The 17,169-nt window shown below is 41.7% G+C and overlaps 1 protein-coding gene across 4 annotated transcripts in view; it reads left to right on the top strand.

Moving 5' to 3' along the window:
- The window catches only part of TBC1D14 (TBC1 domain family member 14), a 73,394-nt gene that overhangs the window by 28,164 nt on the left and 28,061 nt on the right, over positions 1-17,169 (top strand). For 3 of the 4 annotated variants that reach the window (XM_064449087.1, XM_064449086.1, XM_064449088.1), the window contains exons 4-5: positions 13,569-13,687; positions 15,751-15,833. In XM_064449087.1, coding sequence (XP_064305157.1) covers positions 13,569-13,687; positions 15,751-15,833 — 202 coding nt within the window. Of the gene's footprint in view, positions 1-9,052; positions 9,157-13,568; positions 13,688-15,750; positions 15,834-17,169 lie in introns of those variants that run through there. The other variant, XM_064449089.1, reaches the window with a different exon arrangement.

Below are 17,169 nucleotides of genomic sequence, written 5' to 3'. Positions count from 1 at the left end.
TTGTAATCAATGTGTAATTTTTTTTCCCTTCTAAATGTGCTGTGACCCTATGGAGACTGTTCAATTTAACTTTAAGTATATGAATTCCAGTAAGAGCTCAATGGAATGTCTTAATTTTCTCTGAGTTTCAAAGCCACTAAAATTCAGCACATATAACTCGTGAGGCCTTTCAGTAACAATCTTTACTCATAAATTCAGGTCTAAATATTTTACAGTCTCATTTGCTGACATTCCATATCAGAATATTTAAAATTTCTAATGGCAGTTCCTTAGTAACAGAAAGTAGCTGTGATTTTTAACCTAGGGATTGTCATCTTCCCAAACTTACAAGGATTTCTGTTCTGAAAGCCAGTGTGCTCTTGTGGGTGGGCGGGGGAGACTTCTTTTTTCTTTTTTCCCCGTAGAGATAAGGATTCAAATAAATGAATTGCTGGGGAGTTGGATTCCAGCCATGAAGCCACCAGTGGTGAAAACAATCTGTCCACCTCAGATGCAGTGGAAAACTACAGGGGTTTGTGTGCAGCTGTGGATAACAAGTTTGTCTCTGCGAGGCCCCAGGAGGAGCAGATTGCAGGAGTGCAGTAGGTGGAGTGGCAGTGTAAGAGCTTATAGCTGGCTTTTCAGTTCACCTTGCTTTTCTGCACTTGCCATTACAGTGAAGTCATTTAAGTCAGATTGTTCAGTCTTGGTAATGACATGAATACAATATTGCTTCTGTCATACAAGCTGCCAGCAGCATGTTCCCACACCCTCCTACCAAACTGATTTGATTAAAAAAAAAAAAAAACAAACACTCCTGTATTTGTTTCTTTCAAGGAAGGAGCGAGATTGAAAAGTGTCATACTTCTCTGGTACCAATGATAAAATTTCCCAACTGGGCTGTCTTCAGCTGGAGACACAACAGGCTTTCTTTTAGGAGTAGTGCACTAACAGGAAATAAATCAGCATCATTTACCGGTTATGTTTTTCTGTAATAATTAGATCATGACTATATGTGGGATCAACATTCCAGTCAATTAAAATCAATTGTACTTAAGAGGCTTACTCTGCAGCATATGATAAAGAGTAAATGAACTCTCAAACCAGCATTGCATGGCTCATAGTGATGCTTTTTTATGGGGTGGATAGTTAAGCTTGTAAGAAAAACCTTTCTAAGTTGATTTGATTCAGTTATGATTCAAGTCGATCTTCACTTTATTTTTGCCTTTTCTTTTTTAAAAGTTTTAATCCTAGTTGGTTAATAAAATTACTTTACTCAGAGCCTGCTTTTTGGCTTGGACCTATTGGGTGGAAAAGAGTTGCAAGAGCAACAACACCCAGCAAGAAATGCTGAAAGAAAGTACTACAACCCCTGCTTTAGGCAGACAGTGATAAGAGCTCCTGTTGAGAGCAGTGTCTTTTATCCAGGAAAAAACCAAAACAAAACCCACAAAACCAAAAAAAGCCAACCCAGAGAAAAGTCCCCCGGCTGCTGATGTATGGAGGTTCTCATGCAGCTCCATGTGCAAGAGCACTCCGGATGGAAGCTGTGGAGCATGGCTAGCTGCTACCATCTGTTCTGCTTCCCCTTACCCTCTGCTGATGGGCAGCAGTTGTCTAAAAATACTGAGCACTTCTAAGTGTTTGTCTTAGCCATGCGTTAGCTGAATTCAGATGGACGATTCAGGGCCTTCTGAAGAGGAAGTGATTGGTGCAAGCTGGCTACCGATTCTGGCAGGAGCTAGATCTACAATTTTGTATAAAGCATTGTTTTCTGCTCATACTGAGTTTGTCTTTGGGTAGATCACTGGATAAATCATTGTGACTAGTGGCTATAGCTGTTAATGGTGGGGTGAGTGTTTGCACGTAGGCTTCATTCACACTTTAAAGCCTGGTAGGCCATGAGCTGTCTAGCGCGCTTTTGTCTGTTCCGCAGTAGAAGTCCGAGGGTGTAAATGAGTCACTTCCTGTGTTCTCCTCCTCTGGGTTCATTTCTACTTGTCAGCCTTCAGAAAGGCAGGATTTAAACCTGTCATGGTGTGCCTGAGATCCTTTTTTTAAGAACAAAGAACCAAAAGTATAACTGCAGTGTAAGAAGGCACAGTTACTGTGGTTAGTCTGAAACTAACCTCTGCTTATTCTTGTTTCAATCTCTAGAAATAAAGGTGTAAATCTAATTTTCCCACTAAGGATTATAACCCAAAACTTGCAAGTTGCCTTAAAGCACTGCAATTTCATGTCTTTCCTTCTGATCCAACTAAAAATATTTTTATTTTATTGTAATCATATGTAATGGCCATCCAATTTTTGTGGAAGCAAATAAAAATAAGAAAGGAAACCTATTTTGTCACTTATGAAGTCCTAAAATTTTTTTCCAACAAGAACTGTACTAAATGGATTATTCAGCAATTCCAGTAGGCTGTATTGCTCTACAAAAAGTGGGTTGCCCTTGTCCTGACTTGAAAATTACCTGCCGCAAACAAATCTACTATCATATTTAAACAGATGAAGCAAGAGTAGTAGCTTCCATCCACAGTAAATGAAAGGGTAATTTAATACTACGGCAGGAGGATTGTTCCTGAGTATTTTAATAATAAAAGAATGTAACAGGACCCACCCAGGTATCATAATCTAGCAGAGTCTAGCTGTCAAAGTGCTGCTTTTGATGCTCTTGGAACTTCTTCCCTTATCTTATGAACATGTGAAAGCACAGAATATGTCACAAACATTAGGTGAATAGATGATAATAGGCTTGAATATCAGTTTTAACAGTTATGACAAGCTACAAAGTATTTTTTGAAAGGGAGTTGAGAGGGTTTTCCCTCTCCCCCCCCCCCCCCCCCCTCCAGTTTTAAAGCTTTTATTTTAGTTTTATCACTCTCTAGGACTTCTCATAAATTGTCTTGGTGAAAAGCCCTGGAAGCTGGAGGGATCCTAAGTAAGTGTAACAGGCAGTTTTTAAGGATAGGTATGTCCTTTCTGGAAGAAAGATACTAAATAGATAGAAGTATAAGCTTTTTTAGTTCTTACTGCAGTTAAAATGTCAGCTGCTAATCTCTGCTGAAGGGTCTGTTTCAGTGCCAGTGGTATGTCTTGGGGGAAATGCAGTAAGTTTAAAGCTGTCCAGTGAGATCATAAAGTTTGTCAGTCTTAATTGAATCAGTTACTTTGTAGCCTCAGTTGATGGTTAGCATTAGGTGGAATATGAATTCACATGGCACAAGGTTATTTTTAAATGCAGGAAGGCAAAAATTCATGGAAAAAATGCTTGTCTTCTGAGGATGAAGTAAACAACTCTTCCTACCCAAAAATTTCAAGGCCAGGGAAGACAGCTTTTCAGAAGACCTGATACACTGGTGGAAGTTCATTCTCATTTGTTGCTCAATGAGGATCCAATCTGCATCTGGCATTTGTGTGTCTGATAGTGCTTAATAGATGCTTAAAACACCTATATCTTTGTACAGCCAGTATGTTTTTTGCACGTAATAACCTTCCATGATGCATGCTGATAACACACAGGAGGCTTTTGGATTCTTTTTCCCCTTGTGGGTTTTGGAATGGAAATAGAAGTCTGTATAGAGCAAGCCTGGAAATACTGGCACGTATGTTTGAACGTGGCAATGCACAAACTCTTAGCAAAACATTCCTGTGAAGCAAAGCTGGAGACAAGTCCTTGAAGGCAGGTGTGTTAGCCTCTAAATATTTGTGGTAGAATGACCTATCCTAACAGGAGACTAGAACTTGCATTGCTAAAATGTAAAATGAATTTGAGAAAGCTTTGCTAGGCTTCAGCATGCTTCTGTTTAACATAAAAATAACAAGCTCCCAAGAAACCTGACCCAAAGGTTTTCTTTGTCTCTCTTCCAGTTTATACATCTCAAAGTTCATCTAAAATTAAAGAACAGGAGGGAGGTGAAGGTTTTGAAAGGCTAACTCTTATCATGCTCACTAGGAACAACAAAGCTGATGCTCTTTGGCTCTGCAAAATTATTGGAGCTACTCTGTGTGTTATTGGAAACCCTGAGGATCTGGATGTAAGGATTAAAAAAAAAAAACAACAGACTGGTACTTCTTCCTTAAGTGTCTTTCGGAAGAAAGACAGGGAAAATATTTCTTCAATTTTTATGTTCTCATTCTCCCTCTCTCAGAGGACACTTGTTCTCATTTTTTGATGTGATTTTATTACACACTCTTTGTGCCTGCTAGTAATTTCCACACAAAAATTTTCTTTTGCTGTATTACTAAATTGTCTCTTTAGCATGATAAAGTTCAGTGGAAACAGTTTCATGAATATTAAAGCCTGGAAATAGTTATCGCTTTGAGCTAGGTTTTGAAGGTATGTTGCCTGCCTTCATATATTTTATTTAGGTTTGTGCATAGCTTAAAAAAGCTATAATCTCTTCTCCTCAAGACTGAACCTTAAGAATATATTCTGGAAAATTGACACGTTGATACAGGTTTTTTGTAAAATTAAATACCGAATGCACAAGAGTCCACCAGTCCAGACAGATGATGAGAGATGATATGAAGCACAACACCAGTATGGGTATAAAAGAAGCTTTTATTAGGTACCTAAGAGATTGGCATCAGTAACTGCTTCAAAGGTAACTTCAGGGGTCAGAGAGGCAAACATGGATGAAGAAAACCAGTCAAAGAGGCTTTAATGCAATAGACACTGCCTTGCTTTTCTGTGATTTCTAAGGGCAGACAAGTATCAGACCTCTAAAGGTCAGAGAACCTTAGAGATGCACAAATTTTGATGGGGAAGCAGAATAGGAATTAGTGGATGGATTTGAAAAGGGTGAGGGGAGTGGGATATGGTTAAAAGTATCAAGTAAAGTACCTTTTCTCACACTAGTTTGGTGTACGCACTAAAGTCATGTAGCTAGAGACAAGCCTGCACATACTTACCTACACAGGGAGCTATTTGCAAACAGAAATGGTACCCATGTGCTGCGGTGATGGGTATCGCAACAGCATAATACGTTTGTTGTGCATTGTAAAGTAGGTGGCATTCCTGGGTGTCTTGTACGCTGTCTTGAAGATTGCAAGTGTTTGAGGTCATATCTGCAACTGATTTGAGTATTTGCAAGGTAAAATGCTGTGTTCCTGTAGCTCCTTTCCTATATCCCAGGGTTAACCTGGTGCTTTGGTCGTTTCAGAATGGTGTTAGCATGAAGCTGACGTGGCATGGAGAGTCCTTTTACTTCCGTGTCCTGCTCAGAATGAGAGGGACAGTTCTGACACTCTCTTCAGTCTGGCTGAAGAGCATGTTATCTGAGACTAGATCGAAAAGATAAGTTTTCTTCTGCAATGTCAGCACTGATAGGAAATGCCGGAAGACAAAGTTGCTGAGGGATTATTTGGAAGGGTATGGTGCTGAGGCTATGCAGAAAACTGAGGTGGAGAGATCAGTGAGTGGACATAAAGTTTATGTAAAATTATATTTTTACATGAAGTCCATATTCAGGATAATCCCGGTCCCTGGAAGTGACATTTAACGGGTATACAGAAAGCAGGTGTTGGTAGTATTTGGTTCTGGCAGATGTTAATTAAAAAAAAAAAAGGGGGGGGTGTAAAATAACCATTTAGCTTGTGTTCTCTTGTTCAAGCATTTATCAGATGCTTGCCCTGCTGGAGGCCTTTCTTGTCAATGTTTCCACTTGTTTGATACTGCAGTGTGTCAGATAGTATCAGCATATAGGGAAACTGCACATGTTTGTATATGCAGATTAAATTACATCCTTTTCAGTGTTCTAAGTAGTAGAGTGGTTTTGTTGTTACTGTGACTCATATTGGAGTCACTTGTAACAAACAATATGCTGTATCATCTGATTAAGGATCCCACACTTAATGGGATTTAAAGACAATCAAGAGCTGCTCTTGAGCAACATGGTTCATAGGTATGCTTTGTCGCAGAGTACTTAAAATACAGGCAACTATTTTAGGTTCCTTCACCTTTTTTTTTTTAAATAAAGCTTGTCACTCTATGAACCAAAAAGCACTTAGATTACTTACATACAGCACTAATGAAATGTGACCCCTGAGGGTGAGAGCCATCTGATGTGTAGCGTGTTGCATGGTGAGATGTGACAGACTCCAAATCAGCAAACTGTTACCCTTTCTTAGGAGACCTAATTTGGCCTTATCTAGGCTTAGGTTTTAAATGTTCCTTAATTTGATGCCTCCACTGCTCAAAATATGATGCTCTAAAAATACGTATATGTAAAAATTGTTAAAATAATCCAGTGGCTGGAGCACAGGGCTGCAAAGCAGAGTATGTGGCTTCTAGTTCTCTCTTTACTGTTAACCTTTTGGTAAATATGTGCATTATTTTATTCATTTAACTTCAGTTTGATTGCATGGGACCAAAGTTGCAAGCCCAAGTTCCGTATCACCTTTAATCAGAAGAGAAAAATAAATACTTTTCAGGGTAAAAGGGGGAAATTTCAGAGTACTTGAAATGATGCCTAAAAACAGGTAGCGTGAGGTTCTCCTCATGTGAACTGGCCATAGTCTCTTACCCTTAAATTGCATAAGCATTCCTAATTTGTTAAGTATGGAACAGGAGAATACTATGGTACTGAAGATGAGAAGGATATCTGGTGGAAGATAAAACTCCAAGCATGTAATGTTATTTCAATCAGTTGTGTCATCACATTGCTATCTTCTGCTCTTGTATCCTTTCTATAATGTAAGTGGATTAAATTTATATATAGATGGGTAAAGCAAGTAGAGCTGACGGTTCTTGGATCATTAATTAATTGCAGGGCTTGCCAGATTGCTTTGGCAAACTGTGCGGGTTGAGCATGCAACTCTGACTTCTCAGGTTGTTAGATCAGTAACTAATAAACTAATTGCGTTTCAGAATAGTTCTGTACTGGTTTTGGAGTTATATAAAAAGCCCTTTTATATATCCCTTAAGGAGTTGTTTGGAAGTTTAATATCTGAGCTCAGCAGTTTGTATTCTCTTTCTGTTAAGCTTTGAAGGATATTCTCAGAAGTTGATCTTTACCTGAGGTGTCAGTCTCCTTAAGTTAATCTTTGATTACTGTATTATGTCAGACCCTTCATTAAAATTACTTTTTTATGGCCTGGTGCCACATCAAGAATCAGACCTTAGTTTCCCAATATGAAGAGCATCACAAGTTTCATGGTCTCGTGGTTTCAATTAAGCTGCTGAAAGAAACAGTCCTGCTGCTTGCTCCTTTTCCTTCCACATTTACATTGCCCCACAGCAGACGTTGCCAGAGTAACCAAACTAATCCACCAAAACAAAAGGTTAGTTTTTAGCAGTATCATTTCCCCAATCTAGTGTATTGTACAGTCACACAACTACTGATGGCGGCACAAAAAAATGGTGTGGGGGCAGGGGAGGATGGTGAAGTGCTGGGTATGTACCGGCTTAAACTTATCTGGTAAACCACTATATAAATAAAAGGCAAGAGGTTGCAGATGGACATGCAGTAAAAAGCTATGAAGCAACAGAAGGGAACATTAAAGCAACATTTAGGTAGCAATGAGACTCAAAAACCAGGAAAAACCAATATTGTGATTGCTTGTGCAGTCCTGGTCCAGTTCCTGTCTTGTACGCTGAATGAGGCGGGAAGTCCAGTGGAAAAAATACCATGTAATTAAAGCTTGTGCATAACTTGTTTGAGTAGCCTCAGGTACTCTTACAATTGCAGCAGCCTAAAAATAGTGACTGCTACCAGACATCTGTGTAACATGTGGCTGGCTGTGGCTTGAGTTACGGAGTGTACTTGGCTTTTCACCCTCGGACGTATGTTCCCATGTCACCAGGCATCGCGCTCTCCCGGTCAGTGTTTTGCAGAATGCGCAGTTGATTAAGCTCCTCTTTTTGTGGATCAACAAATTCCTATGTCCAGAAGAGCTGCAGTTGTGTTATATTTCCAGCATGTGAAACCACAGAGACTTACCGCAGGAATACTGTTGTCTACCTAAGGTTGCTCTTCCTCATGACCTGAAGTTTTTTTTTGTGTTAATAGCTACGATTTTACATAAATGTACAATAATTTACTGTTTCAGCTAGCTTATGAGAAGAAGCATTAGCATTGGAGGCTGAAGTGCTTTTCATGAGCTATGTTGACTTGCCACTGCGGTGGTAATTGTTAGTGCTCTGGCACCAGATGCTGGGATGGCAGATGCTTGTAAGTAATTGGTGCTGGCGGGAACGAAGCTAAGATACTTCTAAGCAATGAGCTGTTCCTTGTTTGGTGTGATATTGCTGCATCTGTGAATTAGATGCGGAGTCGTGAGTTGAAAACATGAGCTGATATAACAGCAATTTTGAGAAAGCCGGTTCTCTGAGCTTGTGCAAAGCCACCTCTTGAAAGCAGGATACCTCAGTGCCTTCGGTCGTTTTCAAGTCCATCTTTGCTGCCCGTCTTGTGGTTCAGGATCAGGCCTCCGGCATCGCAGCCAGGCAGCTGCAAACCGTACTCCGTGAGGTTAAGGAACATGAAATCCTTGGCGCAGGGCCGAGAAGAGGACAACTGAGGGCTGCAGAGGAATAGGTAATGGGGTAAAATGTGGGCCTGCCGGCGCCGGTGCCACGGCAACCGGGGCATCTCCGGACTCAGATACCGGAGCTGTTGGACAGGGGAGAAACGGCAAACTTATTTCATCTGACCGAGGTGAATCGTTGACCGTGTCGCGACGTGGGCGTTGTCCGGGCGGCGGCGGAGGCGCGGGCCCCGGGCGCCGGCGCCGCTCGGTGGTTCAGCGTAGCGCGGCTGCTGCCCCGCCGGGGCTGGGCTCGGCGCGCAGCGGCGGGGTCGAGCCGCTCGTGCGCTGCGGGCAGCTACCGCGGCTGTCCCGGCGGGGCGGGCACCGGCGCCGGCGTGGGAAACCTGACACGGCGCGTGCAGCCCCGGCTCTTTCGGCAAGGACACGGCCGGTTGCGGCTCACGCCCCTGGGCTCGGAGGCGTCGGGTTTCCACCGGGGGCCGGCGCGCTCAGGCAGCGCTGTGCGAGGCGGAGAGAACCGATCGCGCGCGCCGGCTCTGCGGGTGATTAGCGGGGCTGGCGGGGCGGGGCGGGGCGGGCGGCCCGCGAGGCCGGGCGGCGGCGGGGCGGGGAGCGGGGCCCGCGGTGCGGGGCCGGGCAGGCATGGGGCTGCGGCGGCGCCGCCGGTGAGGGGCCGCAGCGTTCATGGTGAGCGGGGGCGCGGCGGGGCGCTCGGCTTGGGGGCACACGGGGCGGGCGGGCGCGGGCTTTAACGCGCGTCGGTAAAACCGGCCGTGCCCGCTTTGAAATCGCTTTGCTGGGCCCGGCGGGGAGCCAGCTTACCGGGGAGGGCACCCCCTTTGTGCGCGGAGCGGCGGCGGCACAGACCCGCCCGGGGGCTGGGGCTGCTCGGTGAGACCCGACGGGCGCTCACGGCCAGCCCTCTCCCGCCCCGGGCAAAGCCGCAAGGCGAGGAGCCGGAGCCGGGCCGCCCGGCGGCTGCCGCTCTGCCGGCGAGCGCGGCCGTTTCACGTCCGACTCCCGCGGAGGGTGGTTCCCTTCCAACAAACAGGGCCGACGCGAGGTGACCTTGATGGAGCGGTCTCTGTGCGTGGGGCTCCGTCGTGCCGCGGCGCTGGCCCCGGGGGGTCGCAAAGCCCCGCGGCCCAGCCGGCCTCGCCGCACTCGCCCTGTGCTCGGGGGGGTTCCTCGTGTCTCCCCGTAGAGAGGCTTTAGGATCCCTTTGCAGGGTAGCTTCGCTTCCTTGAAGAATTGCGGAGGATCGCCACAACTTGAGCCTCTCGCATCTCAGCTGCAAAGCTGCCAGGTTCTACCCAGAATTAAACTTGGTTTCGGGGGTGTGCGTTTCACTAGTTGTTTTTTGTTGGTTGGTTGGTTTGGGTTTTTTAAATCAATGTTTTAATCTACAGCACGCTCTCTTAGAACACCTTCAAACCCTAGTTCAGCTACTGTGGCTGAATGCTGAATAGGTTAAGACGAAACCTGGAAGAAAGCCTAAGTGATCTCAGTGATAAAGATGTATTCTAAAGCATAAACGATCAGTTCATCCTAAATTGATCCTAAAATTAGCTTGCAGCCGTATCAGGTTGGTAACCCTTAATCACAGTATGGGATTTAAATAGATGCTGAATTATTTGTACCTGTGAGAGACTTGAGCCTGTTTTTTAAACAGAAAAAAAGAAGCAGCTTAGACTGAGCTATTGTGTGGTTCAGCCTATTGCAGTACGCCGGTATGTGCAAATACTCGTACTTGCTCAGTCAGCAGATACTGTTAATATGAGTTTGTGGAGGCTTCAGTCTGCTTCATTGCTATATCATACATTGTGCTCTGTTCTAAATTGCCTCCTCTTCTTACTGGAATAAAAGGTCATTTTCAGGAGCTTTTGCCTTCAGTGAATTTTGGGTGGGTGTTTTTTTTTTTTTGTTTTGGTTGTGTTTTGTTGGGGTTTTTTGAGGGTGGAGTGGGGTTGTTTTAATTTGCTTTTTAATTTTCCCTAATTAAAAAACAGTCTTGTCGATAACAACTGTCACTAACAGACATCTTTATTTTTTGGCTACCAATGAGAAGGATGACGTTACTACAAAGGACTCATAATATGATAAAATGTGCCACTCCCATTTTTGTGCTGGTCTGGTTTCTTTACTGTAGGGTAGTGCTAAGTAGAACAGATCAGTGAATGCTTGCTGAAATGCAGGGTGGGCTTTTGCTCTCCAAGAGGTTTGAATAACTGTACTAATGTGCCAATATTGTATGTAGCCACCCATAGTCCAAAATAAAACATACCTTAACCAAGAAATTCTTGGAAGAATGATGTGTAGTGCTGGACTGGAAAAGTTTGTGCTCAGGTGAATGAGATTTCCAAATTAATTCTGCAGTACGGAATAAATTCCCCATTGCAGCCCAGTGTGTACAATTTTTCTCACCTTCCAAAAGGAATTTTGCTCTGCGGTTGGCTTTCAATGAAAGAAGACCCTGAAAATAATTACCATAAGCCAAAATTAAGCAGCTTTCCTGGAACTTCTCCTGTAATAAGCATTGGGTGCATGTGTTCTAATGTCAAGTTCCGTGATGCTTTAAGGCGGTCAATATGTGATGATTCCTGCATATTAGCAGTTTCTTGTGGATGCTGGGTGGTTTTTCTTCTACCAGAGCGTCTCAAAAGAAGTAAAAACATCAAGATTTAGGGACAAGGTTCACCTTGTCTGTGGAAGCAGTAATGGAGGTTAATATTTGACTATGTTAATTTGTGAAAAATAGTTAATAAAAAAAAAATCAGTCTCATAATAGATAAGTAGGAGAAAGAAGAGCCATTTGCTTCACTCCTGTCAGCACAGTGGCTATACTCCGCAGTTGATGGTGCAGCTGAAGCATATTATAGTCATGCAGTCATACACTGGTCACTGTCAGCTGCTTGCAGGGAGTTATTAATGCAAGAATAATGTCTTAGCTTTGTGAATATGCTGTCGATCACAATACCTTTTTTACTATATTTCTTTGCTTATTTTCTCGCTGGAGGGGTATTTTTCTGAACAGCTTTGTCAGCATGAGCACTATCCCTTTACTGAACAAAGTGAAGTACTATTCAGTAGTTGAAATAAGTTTTTCTTGGTTCTTTTCCTTGTTTTCAAACTGATGTCATGCATAGCAGTATTAACTGGTATTAATGAGCCAGACATTCCAAATTCATGACAATGTTTCCCATCACAGCAATGCAGGCATCATAGGATTGATGATTGAGGCAGTACCTAGTTAACAAACAAAGAAAAAGAGGGGTTTTCTGTGTCCTGAGAGCTTCACAGACCTGCACCTGTGAGTCCCACAGAACTAGCTTGAACTAGAATTGTGTGACGCAGACTAGAAAGCCACAGCCGTGTTGCTCTGCGTTCATGTGTATGTTGCCAGCCAGCCTTTTTTTTTTATTTTTTATTTTTTATTTTTTTTTTTAAAAAGATGGGGTTGGAATGGAAGAGAAGGCCTTTCTGGAAGTGGTAGGGATCTCGGTTTCTGAATGATCCAGGCTGTTCTTATTGTGTTGGATCTATTGCCCAAGGAAGTTTTGACATAATTGAGAGGTTAGGTTGAGAGGAAGAAACCTGTACAACTTGAGGAGCTGTTTGTGCTAACGGGAAAAAGTCCCTAGCTGGGACACTGTTCATTGTGCTCGTTTATAGTGATTAGTTGTCACAGTTTCCTTTTTTTTTTTTTTTTTAATTTTAGTAGAAATGGTATAAACAAGCTACATGTGAAAGTAGGTGGTTTTTGGAAGTGGGAAAATTCGTTACAAAGCTGAATGTAGAAGTATCTATAGTATGGATTAGTTTTTTCTGTAGGACTGCTGTTTGTCATTGATACTTTGAATACTTAATATTTGCTTCATACTTAATACTGAAGTATTAATATATGTGTTAATACTTAACATAGTACTTCAAGGTTTGGAGTAGACGGGAGTTGTGTAGAGGATGTTTTATCCCATTATGTCATGGTTTTGGAACATTTTTCTTCCAAAACGGTGTTTGTAGGAAAAGTAAAAATAACATGTAATGCCATATCCTCTGGCGTAGATCATAGTGATACAGTAATTAAGGGTGGAGGAACCCTCTGAGGGGTGTACTCCCCTCATGGAGCAGAGTCTGCCTAGCCAGCTTCCCAGGGCTCGTCTGCCTGAGCGTTGAGTGCCTTCAAGGTCGGAGGTTCCACCAGGGACTCAGGAAACTTGTCGCAGATCTTGACTACCTTCTTAGTGATTGTTTTTTTACAAGGAATTCCCCTTGTATCGGTTTGTGTCTATTGGCTTTGTGTTCTTTATACAAGCACCTCAGAGACTCATAGTTGGCCTTCACGGTCCTGTTATTGCTGTCTACCAAAGATCCCTACAAAGCCAGCTCCTCTGAAGGCTGAACAAGCCCAGTTCTCTCAGCCTCTCTTTGTGCGTCACTCGCTCCAGACCCCCAGTCATCTTGGTGCCTCTTTGCTACTCATGCTCCAGTGTGTCAGTGCCTGTATTACAAACACAAATTAATACATTTATATATTAATGTACTGTTATGATTTAGGGTTGTTGTACTTCAAAGCGTCATAACAACTGTGGAGTTTCTGTCTAACCATGATTTTAACCTTTTTTTTTTTTTTTTCTCCATCGTGAGCTGTTGCATCTGAAAACAGCTTGGTTAGGAGAAATCTTACGATGAGATTTTAAGACAAGGAGCTTGTGGTAGTTTTTGGCTTCAATTTCAAAACCATGTAAATCAAAGCAAAACTATTTTGAATAGGTCTCATTTTATACCTCAGATAGTATCTGCTGTTTATAAGCTCATTCTTAGCAGTACTTTGTAAAAGCAGGCTGCCAGTCAGAGGAACTTAAGATGTTTCTACAAAGAGAAGGAATGAAAAAAACAATCAAAACCCACTCCTGAACATAAAATTTAACACTGTTTTCAATTCTGAGGTTGCTCTAATTGGAAAGCTTTAAAGGGACTGCAGTTGGGCAGAGAGGTGAAAACATTGTCTGGAAGACTTTTGTAGACCCTGTTTAAATTCTCATGTGCATCATCTTGGTGTTCTCCACTCTTTTAACTTGCCCTGGCTTTTGCTTCTCTAGGAATATGAAGAAAAAACTGGACGAGCTCACAGACCGCTCTCTCCTAAACAGAACGTGAGGAAGAATCTTGATTTTGAACCACTCTCCACTACAGCACTTATTTTAGAGGACAGACCAGCGTAAGTTTTGGGAAGTACCACAGTGAGGGTCCCTTTAAAATTAAGCTAGGAAAGCATTTCTTACTGTTTGTATTTAATAACTCTAACTTAAATACATGATTTAAAATTTAAAGTAGAAAATCTTTTCAGGCTAGTGAATATGAAAGTGGGATAATTATGAGAAAAATTATTCAAACAAAAGTAACCTTATTTTATAACGAAAGCAATGGCTTTGTGTGAAAGGAGGTAATTAGGAGAGCAGAGCTCTATTTTTGAGTAATTCTAGCTTCTAAACATGAATAAAAGATTTTTATTTTCCTTGATAGAACGTAAGCATAAAAATGGAGCTGGTATCTGCGAAAGAAATTGAGAAGCAAGGATACAGTGTCCTGTTTACACAGAGAAAGACCACACCTCCATAAATAATGAAACAATATGATTGTTCTGCAGTGGGTTCAGCACTGCATTTTAAAGGTTGTCAAGAACGTGATAAGTTGTTTCATGTTTCTGTTACTGCAGGGAGATTCTTTCATATGCAGACTAACTCCATAACAATTTACTGGCAGCTGCTCTGCCATGGCTTGCTCCTGAATGACATAAATTCAGTCATGCTTAGTCAATTTACGAATGGTACCCCACTTTACATGCATGGCACCTGCATTTTTGACATAGCTGTGCATTGGTGTAAAGAACTGACATAACATAGGTCTATGTTTTCATGACAAATCTGTATGGAGAAGCTCGTATCAAAGTAGCCTAGTTGTAGGGTCATTTAAGACACTTTTTGGCTTGACTGGTAGACTATGTGACAAGACTTCTTGGGGGATCTAGAACAATATAAGAGTGATTATTTCTAACAGCATGTTTTACTGTGTACAGCTGGAAACAATATATGCTAGCTTATTTGTTGTGTTTAAAACCTGTCTGTTAAAAATCATTCTTTATGTGAGGTCATCTGAGAAGTACAGTGTTCAGATAGATTGAACTGGTGATAGAGTACAGGATGGCATTCAGATTTTTGCTTTCTTTCCTACTGTTGATAGACTGAGGAACTTATAGCAGAAAAGGTATTTTTAAGATTCTGGACAATTGAATCATCATTTCTTTTGTCTAGTAGGGAAGACTGTTCCAGACAGCAGTGCTGTCCTCTGATGAATCTTTCTAAAGAATCTTTTTAAATTGCTTACTTACAGTTTGCATACCATTTTTATGTGTGGCACCTTATAGGAATGTGAAAGTGAATTTTTGCTTATCCCTTTTATTAACCAAAGATACAAACTGTCCTAGGAATACAATACAGTGTTCTACAATACAGAAGAAAAAAAAATACTTGGACATTTCCTGTTCTGATGTTTTGGTGATCCTGTGGTTGTATGAGATGCATGGTGGTTATGTTAATTACAAATATGATTAGCTTAATGTTGTCTGACGTATGAGCAGGTGTATTTGTATGGCAGAGGTGCTACGAGTCCAGGCTTTAATCCCAAATCAAAATGGCTGTGTTGGTATCAATAAATGGAGAATATAGAGGATGACTCCAGTGCCACTTGTTGCTGTAGAAGTGAGGGGGAGGAGTTAAAGCTTTGAAAGAGAAATGGGGTCTCAGAGAGCAGAGGGGAAAGGGAAGCTAGCGTAGGGAGTCGTTACTGCATGGGTAAAGAAAGTTGTGGGTGTAACTCTTAAGTGATGTGCACAGTAAGAGAGAGTATGGTCTTGTGTCTTATCTATAGAGATCAGTTTAAATCAAAACTACCAGCTTGGTATATATTGGTATATTCCCTTTATTTATGAAGATCAGCCTGTGGGTTCAGTTGGTTTAATAATAAAAACGCTGAAATTTCCAAACATAAGGAAATTACTCAGCATATTTTGGGTATAAAAGTAGTCGTAGCTGGTCAGTGTTCTTCTCTTCTGCTGACTCTGGCAAAAAGAAAAAAATTCTTTCCAAGGATCTGTTGCTCTGCTCTTTGATCAAATATTTTGACAGGAAGCAGTATATGCTTTTCTTCTAGAGGCATCTAGAATTTTCTTTAGACAGGCTTGCCAGCTTTAAATACTGATTATTATTATTATTTAAATTTAAGGAACCTCCCTGCAAAACCAGCAGAAGAAGCTCAGAAACACAGACAACAGTACGAAGAAATGGTGGTTCAAGCAAAAAAAAGAGGTGATGGAATTTCTTGTCTTCAGAGGAGAGAAGTAAAGTTAAGGGGTATTTCTAAACCTGCCATGCACTTGTGTCAGTCCGTTACTCTGTAACGTGACAGATCTGTACCTCCCCTCAAAGAAGAATCAATCCAATGAAGAGAGAGGGGCAATGGTAGTTTCATTAAAAAGCTCTGCACCGAGCTGAAAAGAAAACAATCCTGGAATCTAGCAGAAAGAATTTTTTAAATTCGTTTCTGGGTTTAAAAACTTACTAATGTACTGAAGTAGATTATCAGTCAAATTAGTGAAGACTAGACTTATTTAGATAACTACAGGATGTTTGATAGTTTCATGCTGGGAACAACCATTTGAGGCTGTAGTACCTAAATACATAATTTCCACATAGGTGGAATATATGTAGTTATGTTCATTTGGTAATTCGTCTCCCACTTAAAATTTACAGCTTTCTTAAGGTTTTGCTTAAAATTTCTTGTCTGACATTGTTCATAGAAGTGTCCCAGCACCACTGTACCATGAACATCAGGTAGAGCTGACAGTTGTGGTTTCCTTCTGCTGATATTTTTGACCATCTGGGTTTTCTGATAAAAACAAGCATTGCAATAACAGGAAATTTGGACTCATAGGAGTTTTGTGTCCAGTGAGAGCTACTGGAAATGTTTTTTCCCCAGCTGGCCAGACCTCTGGGCCATATGAAACAGTGGAAGGGTAATACGAACACAGGACTCGCTTGCTTTCTGCAGTTGATGTATTAATTAATAAAAGTATCCTCTTGTTGTCTTGAACTTCATATACCTACCAGTGAAGTTCTAACTTCATGTGACTCTCCTGTTAATATATCCACTTAACATGTAGTAGTCCAAAGGAGCTTCTCTGTTCTTTCTTTGCATGTAGGGTAGATGGTTTGGAAGAAATGGGGGGATGCTCAGGTTAGGCAATGGGACAGGTCCATGTGCTGTCTTCGCTGGACTGGAGTATGTCATTTTGTCCAGATAAATACCCCGACAAACCCATTTTCCCAAAAGGCACTCAGATGAACAACTTAGCAGAGTGTATTAGTATTGTGTAGAGGACAGGAAATCAAAGAGTGTAAACAGCCTTTTTTTTGTTTAGAAAAAAATTCAAAGCTGCATTCAATTCAAAGCCTCTTAGTAAAGCTGAACATATTAGAAGGCAATTGGTATGGTTCTGCTCAGGCACAGCTTCTCTTGTGCTGTAAAGTGGACCCATCAGGTTGTGTGTATTTATTCCAAAGACCTTGTTCATGGTACTGCTTGTTCTTCAATTAGTTTTCCGTGCCAGGTCAGTACCTTCTTGTATTGTAGACAGTAATCGTG

Source organism: Phalacrocorax carbo, chromosome 4 (genome assembly GCF_963921805.1).
Source record: "Phalacrocorax carbo chromosome 4, bPhaCar2.1, whole genome shotgun sequence".
Lineage (NCBI taxonomy): Eukaryota > Metazoa > Chordata > Aves > Suliformes > Phalacrocoracidae > Phalacrocorax > Phalacrocorax carbo.
Note: the sequence above shows the minus strand (reverse complement) of the source record. Positions and strands in the feature narration are given on the sequence as shown.